Source organism: Littorina saxatilis, linkage group LG1, assembly GCF_037325665.1.
Source record: "Littorina saxatilis isolate snail1 linkage group LG1, US_GU_Lsax_2.0, whole genome shotgun sequence".
Taxonomy (NCBI): domain Eukaryota; kingdom Metazoa; phylum Mollusca; class Gastropoda; order Littorinimorpha; family Littorinidae; genus Littorina; species Littorina saxatilis.
The window spans coordinates 83,480,437-83,493,981 of record NC_090245.1 but is presented as its reverse complement, the minus strand read 5'-3'; the positions used below and the strand labels follow the sequence as shown (position 1 = coordinate 83,493,981).

Below are 13,545 nucleotides of genomic sequence, written 5' to 3'. Positions count from 1 at the left end.
GATGGTTTACGGGAGGCTTACTGTGCCTTTAAGTACACAAGAAGCGTCAATAAAATAAAACAAAAGTCTACGTTGTGACTAAAGGAAAAGAAAATTAATGGCAAAAACAAACATTCGAGACATTGGTCAAAATTTGCCATAAAATATCGAGAATTGTCAAGGCCAGTCCTTTTTCATGTTTTGTTAAAAACGCAGGCAGGGTGGATTCACAAAACCGTCACGTACAACGTGACAAGTCACACACATCCATGCGTGTTTAGGCTGTCAACCCTACAAAACATCAACCATAGGTGCTTGCACTTGACATTCTATTATACATTCCGTTTACGCCAAATAATCAAAATCATGTTCGTAACACGAAGAATAGCAAGAACAGAAATAAACCATCTATAATCTCATAAACTGTCACCATAAATCAAAAAGTGGAGGAGTGACATCCTCTGTATACTACACCCTTCCCCTCTTTAAGTAGCCTCACCTTTCAAGTAAACTCTGACTTAGAAATATTGTTGATCCGCCGATTTAAAACAACAACAAACCGGCACGGTTGGCCTGGTGGTAAGGCGTCCGCCCCGTGATCGGGAGGTCGTGGGTTCGAACCCCGGCCGGGTCAAACCTAAGACTTTAAAATTGGCAATCTGGTGGCTGCTCCGCCTGGCGTCTGGCATTATGGGGTTAGTGCTATGACTAGTTGGTCCAGTGTCAGAATAATGTGACTAGGTGAGACATGAAGCCTGTACTGCGACTTCTGTCTTGTGTGTGGCGCACATTATATGTCAAAGCAGCACCGCCCTGATATGGCCCTTCGTGGTCGGCTGGGCGTTAAGCAAACAAACAAACAAACAAACAAACAAACAAACAACAACAACATCAACAATAAGGCACACAAAAACTCTGTTAGAGATCCGAACGTTTATGTTGAAAACGGGTTGCAGAATAGATGTAGGTAACACTATGAGTTACGTCTTCCCTTGTTTTGCTACCACAGCTGAACAGGATGTATTCTTGTTAAACGTAAGTGAAAGATACACCTGCATTATCATATTTATAAAATGTATCTTTTGTGTGTGTATGATTTGTTATCTTTTCTTTTCGGCAATCTAACTCAGAAACAAACATTTAAGATCTGCAGGCGTGGCAGCTTCGTAAAAGACTAAGAAAAGCATCGTCCTAAGATGTGAAACAGGTAAATAGAAGCACCTTGTCTTAAGAAATCCAGAAATAAATATAACTTCTAAACCAGTTCTAAAAGACTGCAAAGTGTGTTTTTCATTTTTTTGAATTTTCTTTTTTAGGCTGTTGCCATCAAAATGTATGTTCATTTAAGAAGAACACGTTTACAAATTAATGATCTTGATGAATGAAAAAGTGCCATTGTTTTCTCTCCAGGTGTGACACCTGTTGTAACTACGCCATTGTGCCTTCTTTGAAGCCGATGACCCAACGTTGACAACTGCACAGATGATGACATCATCTAAAAGCGAAAATAATCTGCATAATGAAATCGAACAGCGTTACTTGACATTTACTTTGTAACATTCAGCTACATTCACTTTGTGTATGAGAAATGACATCTCGCATATTCAAGCACTCAATGGCGGTAAATACGTTTGTCCCCTTTACGAAAACTGTACAGGAAAATTGAGACAAAACTAATCGACAAGTGATATCAGAAGCGCAGTAGAAAATCTTCAGAGATGACAATATTAAAGCTATACAATAAACTGGACCATATTGTTTGACCAGAAGGACCAATGCCATCAGCAAAAACAACTCGTTTAAACTAAAATCCGCCAATCAGAGCGAGCAGTATGTCCGTGGTGATGGTAGAACCCGCCAATCAGCGACAGCGTATCGATTCCACCGAAGAGCTCCTTCAAACGGGCTCCGTGAACGGGGAGACAAGCGATGACGGAGAAACGGCGGTACCGTCAAGGGCAGGTAAGCAGACAGAGACCCAACAACAGCAGCAGCAGCCTAGCGGTGCAGGCAGTAGTAGTGGCGGCAAAGAGCCTCGCGCCTCGCGTCACAGCCACACCACGGTAACTACACACGCGCAGCAGCTGGCGGCAGGGGTAGGGGAGAGCGAGGAAAGAGGTGCTGGCACTAACGCTTCAGCCTCCCTTCAGTCTCGTCACAGCGCCAAACGCGGCGGTGGTAGCGACGGCAGTAGCAGCAGAAGCAGCAACAGCCACAGCAACAAAAACATCAACGACAGCGGAGGCCAGAACGGTGGTAGTCGTGGTAGTAGCGGTGCTTGTGCTAGTAGTGCAGCAGCGGGCGATGTGACTAGTAGCGGTGCCGTCAGTGGTAGTGTTAGTCAGGGCCGCAGTCGCAGCCTGTCCAGAAACCTTGTGGAGGGCGACACCATCGCAGGAGGCCACTGTGGCAGCTTCAGCAGCACGGGCAGTCAGAGGGGCAGCATCAGGAGCAAGTCCAGTGGAGGGACAGCCGCAGCCAAGGCCCACAAACTCCGGGAGTCCAGGAAGCAGCTGAGCTTCGACGTCCAGTCCGGGAAGACCTCGTCCTTAAAGAAGTCCAAGTTCTTCAAGCGATCCTGGTCCAGCGACAGCAGCGCGACCACGTCTTCAGCGACGACGTCCACAGCCGCGCCTTCAGCGACGGCGACGACGCCCGGGCAGGACTCGGGGGATTGCCCTTTCAGTCCGTACCGACAGCGACAAGATGGTGGTGGTGGTGGTGTTAGCGGTGGTGGAGGTGGTAGTGTCGGTGGCGGTGGCGGGGGGCGGGGGATGGAGGGAGCTGGGCGGGAACTGCCCTCTCTGAGTATCCCCGCGCTACCTGGCCACACGCAGGATGGACGCATCAACCGGGGCTACACCTCGCCAGACATCGAGCTCCAGTCCTACAGCATCTCCGGAGGGGACCCGGTCCACGGGACCCCCTTTCAGCCCGCCGCCACGGCGTCCCAGAGCCTGTCCTTCACCTTCCCCAAGTCCGACATCCTCCCCACCCCACACTCGCGCACCCCCAGCCCCAACTCCACCAGCGGCATCCACCCGGGTAGCCGCAAGGCCAGCAGGACCAGCCAGGCCTCTGCGCATACCCCGGGTGGAGGTGGTGAGAGGGGTGAGGACAGCGACGACGACTTGCGCGTGGCCTTCTACCCGCCGACCTTCATGTCATTCAGCCAACCGCGCATTAACACACCCGGCGGGGACAGCCTGGGTCGTAGCGTTGTAGGCCAAGGTGAAGGTCACAGCATGAAGGGCCAACGCGCCAGACTGCACGTGCAGATGGACAAGGCGCGACAGTCCAGCGAGGAGGAGGCACGCGCTCACAGCGATGTGGAATCCTACACAGGAGGAGGAGGGGGAGGAAGTTTAGGAGGAGGAGGAGGAGGTATGGGGAATCTGGGTGGAGGGGGAAGGACCTCCAGTGTGTGTCACCTGGGACAAGGAGTTCACGAGTACAACAGGAAGAAGGAGTCCGCCTTGTCGGACATCGGGGCGGACTACATGCGCGTCAACGGCGCCATCGGTTCCTTCAAGCAGCTGCAGAAGCCCCAGTCCATGCAGTCTTTGCCCACCTCCTCCAAGATGTCCTACACCTCAGCGGAGGAGGCTGGCATCGCTCTGGTCGGGGGCTCGGAGTTTCAGAAGTACACGGACGAACGGTTACAGCAGAAGGAGCGACAGAAGCCCAACATCGGTTACAGGTTGGGCAAGCGAAGAGCGCTGTACCAGAAGCGGAAGAAAATCTCGGACTACTGTTTGGTCTTCGGCATGTTCGGCATCGTCGTCATGATTCTCGAGACAGAACTGTCCATGGCTGAGGTCTATCAGAAGGTGAGGAGGCTCTTTCTTTTTCTTTTTCGTTTTTTCTTTTTTGTTTTTTTTCTTTTGTTTTACGGCACAGTCCATTCGGTTCACAAACTCAGATCAGGCCAGGCTTTTATTGTTTACGATAAGACCAACCCTTCTCTTGGACTTGAAATATTCGATTTTTACGAGCGTTCTTCAGTCCACTCTGCTAGAAATGGGTACCTCACCCTATTCAGGGCCCGGGAAGGCAACGGAAGCGAGGGAGAGGAGATGGGCACCGCCCTCACAAAGCTGGCCCCAGAAAAGTTGAGATCTCTAACATCTCTCTCCCCTACGATCAGATGAGGTTATGGGAATACCTTTACCTTGTTTGTCACCTGGACACGTACCAACACTCGAACAAACAGCTAGCTTGAATGCTTTCAGTGCTGAGTGAGAATTTTTACAATTAATTATTTTCTCAAACGCTGCTCGTGTCCGGCAATCTGCGAATTAAATTCATTTAAAACAAAGTCCAACGCTGGATAGCAAAGAGCCAACAAGTTGAATGTTGATATGTGTCCGAGTGGAGTGATGATCTGATCCCACGTGTAAGAGTTTGGCCAGGTGGGAGATAGTGAGCAGAACAGTTTTTTTCGCGGGAAGGACTGTACCTTTCAGTGTTTCTGTTTGTGAGACTTTTTGTTGTCGATGTGCGTGGTTGGGTGGTTGTTACATTTAGTCAAGTTTTGACTAAATGTTTTAACATAGAGGGGGAATCGAGACGAGGGTCGTGGTGTATGTGTGTGAGTGTGTGTGTGTGTGTGTCTGTCTGTGCGTGTGTGTGTGTGTAGAGCGATTCAGATCAAACTACTGGACCGATCTTTATGAAAATTTACATGAAAGTTCCTGGGAATGATATCCCCGGAATTGTTTTTCTTTTTTTTGATAAATACCTTTGATGACGTCATATCCGGCTTTTTGTAAAAGTTGAGGCGGCACTGTCACACCCTCATTTTTCCATCAAATTGATTGAAATTTTGGCCAAGCAATCTTCGACAAACGCCGGACTTTGGTATTGCATTTCAGCTTGGTGGCTTAAAAGTTAATTAATGACTTTGGTCATTAAAAATCTGAAAATTGTAAAAAAAATATTTTGTTTATAAAACGATCCAACTTTACGTTCATCTTATTCTTCATCATTTTCTGATTCCAAAAACACATAAATATGTTTGGATTAAAAACAAGCTCTGAAAATTAAAAATATAAACATTATGATCAAAATTACATTTCCGAAATCAATTTAAAAACACTTTCATCTTATTTCTTGTCGGTTCCTGATTCCAAAAACATATAGATATGATATGTTTGGATTAAAAACACGCTCAGAAAGTTAAAACGAAGAGAGGTACAGAAACGCGTGCTATCCTTCTCAGCGCAACTACTACCCCGCTCTTCTTGTCAATATCATTGCCTTTGCCACGAGCGGTGGACTGACGATGCTACGAGTATACGGTCTTGCTGAAAAATTGCATTGCGTTCAGTTTCATTCTGTCAGTTCGACAGCTTGACTAAATGTATTTTCGCCTTACGCGACTTGTTTTTGCTTTTGCGCAGGAGGGAGGTACTTTGGCTAATTTGTAATCTCGGCACATCATCTAGATAATACCGTGTTGTTGTTGGTGGTGTCTTATTTGCTTTTGGTGGTGGTAGTGGTGTTGTTGTTGTTGTTGTTGCTCCTTCTGTCTCTGCTTGTTACTTCTTTGTTAGATGTTGAAGCTGACTTTTCCTTTGAGATTGGGTCGTTTTATAACGTCCGTTGGCTCTTGCGACTGGTGGAGAAAAACCTACCCTGTCATTGCTTATCATACACATGCATAGAAACAACGAAGTTCCCCCACGCTGATCCCGTGGAATGTTTTGGCCGATTTAACTTCACGCCAAGGCCTTTGTGCTGAACTTAAAATGAAATTTGCTCATCTAAAATTGACAGCTGTCGGCATAAAAAATGACGTTTGTTGGACTGAAATGGACAGATGTTCGTCTAAAAATGACAGCTGTTGAATTAAAGACACGATTGTCTAGTTAACAATGGCCGATTGGACCACACGCCAAGGCCTTAGCGTGTTGGTCCTTATTTTGTTAGATTAAAATGAAAATTGTTGGTCTAAAACCAACAGCTGTTGGTCTGAAACGGACAAGTTCAGTTCTGGTCTAAGCTGACCGACGTACAATGGTCTAAGAATGGCAACTTAGGATATGTATGTTTTGTTAACAATAACATTCAGCACTATCTCAGTTGCGGGGGTTTATGATATCCATGTGGAAGTGGCGTACTGTGCTAGCTGACGTAGGAGATCGTTTTTGTTATGGCGATCGTTTTTGTTATCACTGGTGTCGTTGCTGCTATTGTTGTAGTCGTCTGTGTAAGTGTCAGATGTTGTGTCGGTTGCTTGTTCTCAGTTGGTGGATTTGTTTCTATTGATTTGTCCCGTTTTGTCAGGTAACGACTTTGTACTTTTCTCATAGCGATTTAACTACCTTCATTCCAAAAAGAATGCGTTGTGTTGAAATAATAGGTGGGTTCCCGTCACTTCACAGTACATGTATGTGGGTATTTGACGCGCATTATTCATCATTCGTTACGCGCGTTACGCATGATTAATCAATGCGACGATAAAACAGCGGGATTCTTTCCTGGCGCGCAAGGCGTACGAATGTACCTATTTTGGTAACCATGGCAAAGATATTGGAAAAGTGCGCTGCAAGCAGCGATACTTGTTTCGGGTTTGTTGTTGTTTTAACATTTTCTATCTCAGTACATGGTGCATCGTTGTCCTTCTCTATTTATTTTGTCTATCTTTCTTCAACAGGGATTTGTGGATGATTGTTTCATGTATACTCGAGTTACTTGTGTTGTGATGTGCTGGTTCTTCGATGCTTTTGATGCTGATGCAGTCGTGTTTATCGTTTATTAGCAAGAATGCTTTCGATAGTATTGGACTCAGTGTGTGTGTGTGTGTGTGTGTGTGTGTGTGTGTGTGTGTGTGTGTGTGTGTGTGTGTGTGTGTGTGTGTGTGTGTGTGCGTGCGTGTGCGTGCGTGCATGCGTGCGTGCGTGCGTGTCTGTCTGTCCATCCATCCGTCTATCCTTCCGTCCGGCCGTCAGTCTGTCTGTCTGTGTCTGTATCTGTGTGTTTCTTTTGTCGCTCCGTTCTATTTCTGTTAATGATACATTGCCCAGGATCACTTTCGGTCTCGCTTCATACACACACACACACACACACACACGCACGCACGCACGCACGCACGCACACACATACACACGCACACGCACACACACACACACACACACACACGCACGCACGCACGCACACACATACACACGCACACGCACACTCTCACACACCGTGCCACACACACACACACACACACACACACACACATTGCAAAACACACACCCCTCCCCCCTTGAAACCCCGAGCTCCCAAGTCCCCACCCCGTTTCACTACACGAACAATTCCAACCATTATGACCCACCTGTGTCAGTTGCCAAGGCCTTTGCGGTGCAATATATAACAAATCCATCCAAAAATGACATTCGCATTATAATACATGGACGATGTATCAGCAATAATGTTCACCTCCCGGCTCGATCGTCCAATAAATGATTAACGGGGTAAGTCACAGATGGCTGATAATGGGTGTGTCAGTTGTATAGAGGACGACATATCGTTATATACGTACGGGCATATGTCTCGATGACATGCAAATCAGATCATGCGCCAACATGCACGTGCACAACGGGGAAAACACTTACGTGTGTTAGGAGGTGGTGAGCGGAATGGGAACAGGCATAGATGAGTGACGGATTCTGTACACGCTTATATATTAACATCGTGTGAACCGGTTCACAACTTTAACGCCATCGGTAGTTACTGAGCGTTTAGGCGCATATCAAATGTTTTCATCGATATAATTTATAAGTATCATCTGTGTGAACCTAGTCATTCGGTGAATAATCAAATGATACTTTGCCATATATATAACATTGTCTAGCGTGAAAAATAAATATGTCACACGCTTTCCTTCTTTGCCACTACTAAAGCAAACGTGTGCAAGATTGTATGTTACACGCTTTGGAGCATGTGCAAGAACGGATTCAAACTCGAAATCGTCCCTCCAAAAGCCCCAAAATGCACACACGACTTTTATTTCTCCTGCTGTTATCGTTTCCTCTCTTTACAAATTCTTCAACGCTGAGAATACTGAAAACGGCATCCCAGACGACAGAACTGTTTCCATACGCGAATTTAGCTGCCCTTGGAAAGTGGCTCGCTCAGGAGGTTTGTTAGTCTGAATCTAGAAGGACAGAGTTATGAACATAGATGACAAAGATCCCGGAAAGAACAAACATTTCGCGGATGCAGACACAGAAAGACGTCATGAATATTGCGATGCTTCAAAAGCTACAGACTGTGACGATGCTTTTGACGTCATTCACATATACCGAGACGTCATTCATAGTTGTTCGGTCACTTTCGTCAAAAAGTAGATCTCTCCACAATGGTTGCTCCTGTGTTTGGGTTTATCAAGCCCGAGTACGCAAAACGTGTTTGTTCTCTCCTCTGTTGAAGCTGTGAGACATAAATGCTATTCCGACTTGGTCGTGTGACAGAGTTTTCTTCCACACCCGATTAGCTGATGTCTAACTCAGCCTGACGGCTTCGTTAGACAATCAACGTAATCTCGTGTGGAAGAAAACGTCTGTCACACGACCAAGTCTGAATAGCAGGTAATGTCACATGTGTCGCATTAAACACTTGCTTTGACCAAAAATGAACAAAACAGAAAGCCTACATTTTTGTCGTCAAAAATGCTTAATTAGAATGATTTTGATGTTGAAGTGAATCGATGTTTATTTTGTTCGAGAGTTAGTCGCCTTGAACCACTTAATGTCCTTTGATTGGATAGCGAAGTGTCGAAGTCGCTTTCATATTAACCGCCAGGTGTATTGTGTGTGCTACATGTACAACGGTGCATTTGGAATAGTGATTTCAAATGCAGAAATATGTAAGCAGTACGTGAACTAACAAAATTATCTTTGATTAAATCAAAATGAGCTGAACGCATGCATGTCTCTGGCCTTTGACAACCAGAGTTGTCCCCCTTTATTATTTCTACTAGTTATAAAAATATGCTTATCATGAGTTTATTTTGTGAACTCCATGAAACAGATCAATTTTCATTGTCTTTGTTAGGTTGATGTATAGATCTTGCTAAACTGGCAATACTCCTCTTTTTTTTTTAATTGATTCATAAAATTGTTGCACACAATGATGAAGAAACGCGTGAACGAGGCTCTGTTTCTAAAGAAATACGCTACGTTGCTAGGGAAATACAAAGCATATATATATTTACCATGCACCTACTTCAGTTAACAACAGAAACAAAGAAGCAGGCAATGGGATAATTCAACAACAAAAAACTGAGAGAAACACACAGATAAAAATAAACAACAGGTTTATTCACTATAAGTACTGTCAGTAAAATGGAGATTGCAGAATCCCATGTAGTATGACCTTATCTCGTCAGTGTTGTGCTGTTTTCTTTCCAATCTCGATTGACGTTTCGCCACGTTTGAATTAAACGGACATACTGTTTGTGTAGTGTCTTCCAAAACTTAAAAACAATATAAAAAAAACCGCATTTTAGTGCAACGATACAAATGTATCTTACAATAGTGATGTGTTATTTAAATAAAGACAAGGATCTGAGTGGAAAAAAATACAATTATAAAAACATTACGTGACATGATTATCTGTTTTCATCATGACTTACTGTTTATGTCTCATTGAACCCCTACGCCACCTATATTTCGATAACTTTGAGTTTGCTTTCTCATTCTGCCTCAAAATTGAGATTGGTATACAGTTACCATGGTTTCCTTTCATGGCTGATGGCATTTGAATATAGGTAAACTTTAAACACGTCATCGACAACCTTCTCAGTGAGATTCATTAACGTTTCAATTTGGATGAATTTTTGTGATCACTTCTCCTATGTTTCGTGGGTTTTTTCCTTTTCAAATCCTGGACCAGCCCCCCCCCCCCCCCCCCCCACCCCCCCTCCCCTTGTTAACATATAAGTTCGAACTAGTTACCTCAGCTGGTTTTTTCTTCTTTTTTTTTTTTCCTTTTCTCTTTATTCTTTTTTTTTCTCCTTTTTACATTTAGTCAAGTTTTGACTAAATGTTTTAACATAGAGGGGGAATCGAGACGAGGGTCATGGTGTATGTGTGTATGTGTGTGTGTGTGTGTGTGTGTGTGTGTATGTGTGTGTGTGTTTATGTGTGTGTGTGTGTGTGTGTGTGTGCGTGTGTGTGTGTAGAGCGATTCAGAGTAAACTACTGGACCGATCTTTATGAAATTTGACATGAGAGTTCCTGGGTATGATATCCCCGGACGTGTTTTTCTTTTTTTCGATAAATGTCTTTTATGACGTCATATCCGGCTTTTTGTAAAAGTTGAGGCGGCACTGTCACACCCTCATTTTTCAATCAAATTGATTGACATTTTGGCCAAGCAATCTTCGACAAAGGCCGGACTTCGGTATTGCATTTCAGCTTGGTGGCTTAAAAATTAATTAATGACTTTGGTCATTAAAAATCTGAAAATTGTAAAAAAAAATTTTTTTATAAAACGATCCAAATTTACGTTCATCTTATTCTTCATCATTTTCTGATTCCAAAAACATATAAATATGTTATATTTGGATTAAAAACAAGCTCTGAAAATTAAACAAATTAAAAATTATGATCAAAATTAAATTTTTGAAATCAATTTAAAAACACTTTCATCTTATTCCTTGTCGGTTCCTGATTCCAAAAACATATAGATATGATATGTTTGGATTAAAAACACGCTCAGAAAGTTAAAACGAAGAGAGGTACAGTAAAGCGTGCTATGAAGCACAGCGCAACCGCTACCGCGCCAAACAGGCTCGTCACTTTCACTGCCTTTTGCACTAGCGGCGGACTACGTTCAATTTCATTCTGTGAGTTCCACAGCTTGACAAAATGTAGTAATTTCGCCTTACGCGACTTGTTTTCTTTATCTTTTTCTCATTCTTTTTCTACCCATGTACTGTAGCTCTATTCTTACGTTGGCCAACAATTGCCAACATTCAGATTCGGCGGCTTCTTTTCTAATCGTTTGTTCTTTTTGTTCTTCGTGTTCCTCTTTTTCTCGTTCAACCTGTTCTTGCCCTTTTGCATTCTCCGTCTTTTTCGTCATCTGAGTCTTCTTTTTCTTCTCCTTCTCCGTCGTCTTCTTCGTCATTTTAGTCTTCTTTTTCTTCTCCTTCTCCGTCGTCTTCTTCGTCATCTAGTCTTCTTCTTCGTCATCTAGTCTTCTTTTTCTTCTCCTTCGCCGTCTTCTTCTTCGTCATCTTAGTCTTCTTTTTCTTCTCCTTCGCCGTCGTCTTCTTCGTCATCTTAGTCCTCTCTTTCTTCTTCTTCGCCGTCTTTTTCTTCGTCATCTTAGTCTTCTTTTTCTTCTCCTTCTCCGTCTTCTCTCTTCGTCATGTTTGTCTTCTTTTTCTTCTTCTTCGCCGTCTTCTTCTTCCTCATCTTAGTCCTCTCTTTCTTCTTCTTCGCCGTCTTCTTCTTCGTCATCTTAGTCTTCTTTTTCTTCTCCTTCTCCGTCTTCTCTCTTCGTCATGTTTGTCTTCTTTTTCTTCTTCTTCGCCGTCTTCTTCTTCCTCATCTTTGTCTACTTTTTCTTTGTCTTCTTCTTCGTCATCCTAGTCTTCGTTTTCTTCTTCTTCTTCTCCGTCTCCTACTTCGTCATCTTCTTGCATGGTTGTTCTTCTACTTCAAGCCCTACCAGCCAAGTTCTCAGGTTCAACTGCTAACATTTGAACACGGATTAATTTCTATTGTGCTTAGCCGATGCTGTGGCAGTGGCATTTCAACGGATCGTTAATAAGGCGGCAGGGATTGGAAAGAGAGAGGGGGGGGGGGGGGTAATTACACGGTGTAATCGGAACAGGTGCAAACTAACAACGACAAAGACATGTTCAAACGGTCAAGACACACTGGCACAACCAATACAGTGGTGTTGCCCATAGCAGACGAATAGTAAAAGAAATAAACGTGCAAAGATCGGGTGCGTTTTATTTGTTTTATTTTTCTCCAGGTGTTTTTTATAATTTTTTTTAATTTGAAGCCGTTTTATCTCTGAGATGAGTTAGCGAGAACTTAGCACGAGAGAAGGAGACGAAGAGATGAACTTCCATACTCCCATCGCTGGCAGAGAAGAATAGAAGAAGGATAGCTAAGATCGTCTTTTTCTGGTTGGAGAAGGAAGGAAGGAAAAAAGAGAACGCAGGAGTAGAGGTAGAAGAGGTGTCTATCTATACTGTCGCTGACAAAGAGGGTCACAAGAAAAAAGTCTCTTTTTCCCAGTCTTATCACTGAGTTGGAAATTAGGACGAAACTGGAAGTAAGACAAAGAAGAGAGAAACGGCTAAAGTGCCACTGGCAAAGAGGAACAGAAGATACCAAATAATGCAAAGATCGTCTCTTTTCTCGAGTCTTACCCGTCACTGAGTTGCTGAGAAGGAAGAAACGGGAAGGAAGGAGACGAAGAAGAGATGAATGCAAGGAAGAACTGCAGGCGGTTTTGGAGCGAAAACACTGGCATCAGATTCCAACAGGTGTTGGGTCGGGTTTGTAGTCCCACGTGCGATAGCTACGTCATAGTCGCAGCGGCATCACTGGTACTGAGAAACCGATGCTGGTGATCGAGGCTTTGCCTTGAGCCAAACAGCGCATGTTGGAAAATGCAACTCCTTCTATTCCATCCATGCTGACTTAATTATTTTAACACCGAATTCTTTCTCTTTTTTTTCTTTTCTTTTTCGGCTACGGGGGTATTCGCTGCAGTCCGTTTGACCAAAAAACAACAACTTTTGTATCTTGTAGTTAGAGAACGCGGAGAAAAAAATTGGAATTGAATTATGAAAACACTGATCCAGCTTTGAGGTAAGTGATAGAAGGTAGATCATTAAGTTAAGAGCGTAAACGTCCCAGAATGGGAAACTTTGGAAGGAAAGGTGGGGGGAATTAATACACTGAGTTGACTTTTTTTCTTTTCAAAACGTCCGCCTTCTCTGGCCTAGTTGTTTGATGACCAAGATAACTAGGCCACCTGTCGCACCACGTGATCAATTTAACTAGGAGTATTTTTTTCTGACAATCTTTGCCGGTGAGAAAACACAGCTGGCATATTCTCGCAACGATTTTTCTTCATTTATTTTTGTTGCAAAGATAATGGTTCTCGAGTTTAATATATCGATTGCGAAGATTTTTTTGGACGCAAAGTATTATAAAGGCAAAGCAAATGATGATGATGATGATGATGATGATGATGATGATGATGATGATGATGATGATGATGATGATGATTAGTCCTAGTAAGTGATAAAAGTAGACTTTTCTTCACATGTCATCCTCGAGAAATATAGCTTTTGGTAAACTGCTATCTGAGAAAGGAAAAATCTGGTATAAAAAAAATAAACAATGAAATATATAAATACATACATAAGATTTCTCTCTCTCTCTCTCTCTCTCTCTCTCTCTCTCTCTCTCTCTCTCTCTCTGATTCTCTCTCTCTGTGTGTGTCTCTCTCTCTCATTCTTTCTCTCTCTCTCTCTCTCTCTCTCTCTCTCTCTCTCTCTCTCTCTCTCTCTCTCTCTCTCTCTCTCTCTCTCTCTCTCTC

At 43.6% G+C, this 13,545-nt stretch overlaps 2 protein-coding genes across 2 annotated transcripts in view; both read left to right on the top strand.

Annotated features, from left to right (window-relative positions):
• Positions 1–1,811: 1,811 nt before the first annotated feature.
• On the top strand, positions 1,812–2,725 carry LOC138950751 (protein rtoA-like). Its single transcript, XM_070322507.1, has 2 exons — positions 1,812–2,624; positions 2,708–2,725. Exons 1-2 carry the CDS (start codon positions 1,812–1,814, stop codon positions 2,723–2,725), a joined length of 831 nt encoding a protein of 276 aa, XP_070178608.1.
• Positions 2,010–13,545, top strand: part of LOC138981782 (small conductance calcium-activated potassium channel protein 1-like) — a gene marked incomplete in the record, with an annotated part of 255,085 nt that continues 243,549 nt past the window's right edge. The window contains 1 exon segment of the mRNA XM_070354861.1: positions 2,010–3,809. Within this exon segment, the coding sequence (XP_070210962.1) occupies positions 2,754–3,809 (1,056 nt within the window).

What these genes read in the sequence shown, in the direction of transcription:
- LOC138950751 (XM_070322507.1), top strand. Translation starts at nt 1,812, where the DNA reads ATGTCCGTGGTGATGGTAGAACCCGCCAATCAGCGACAGCGTATCGAT.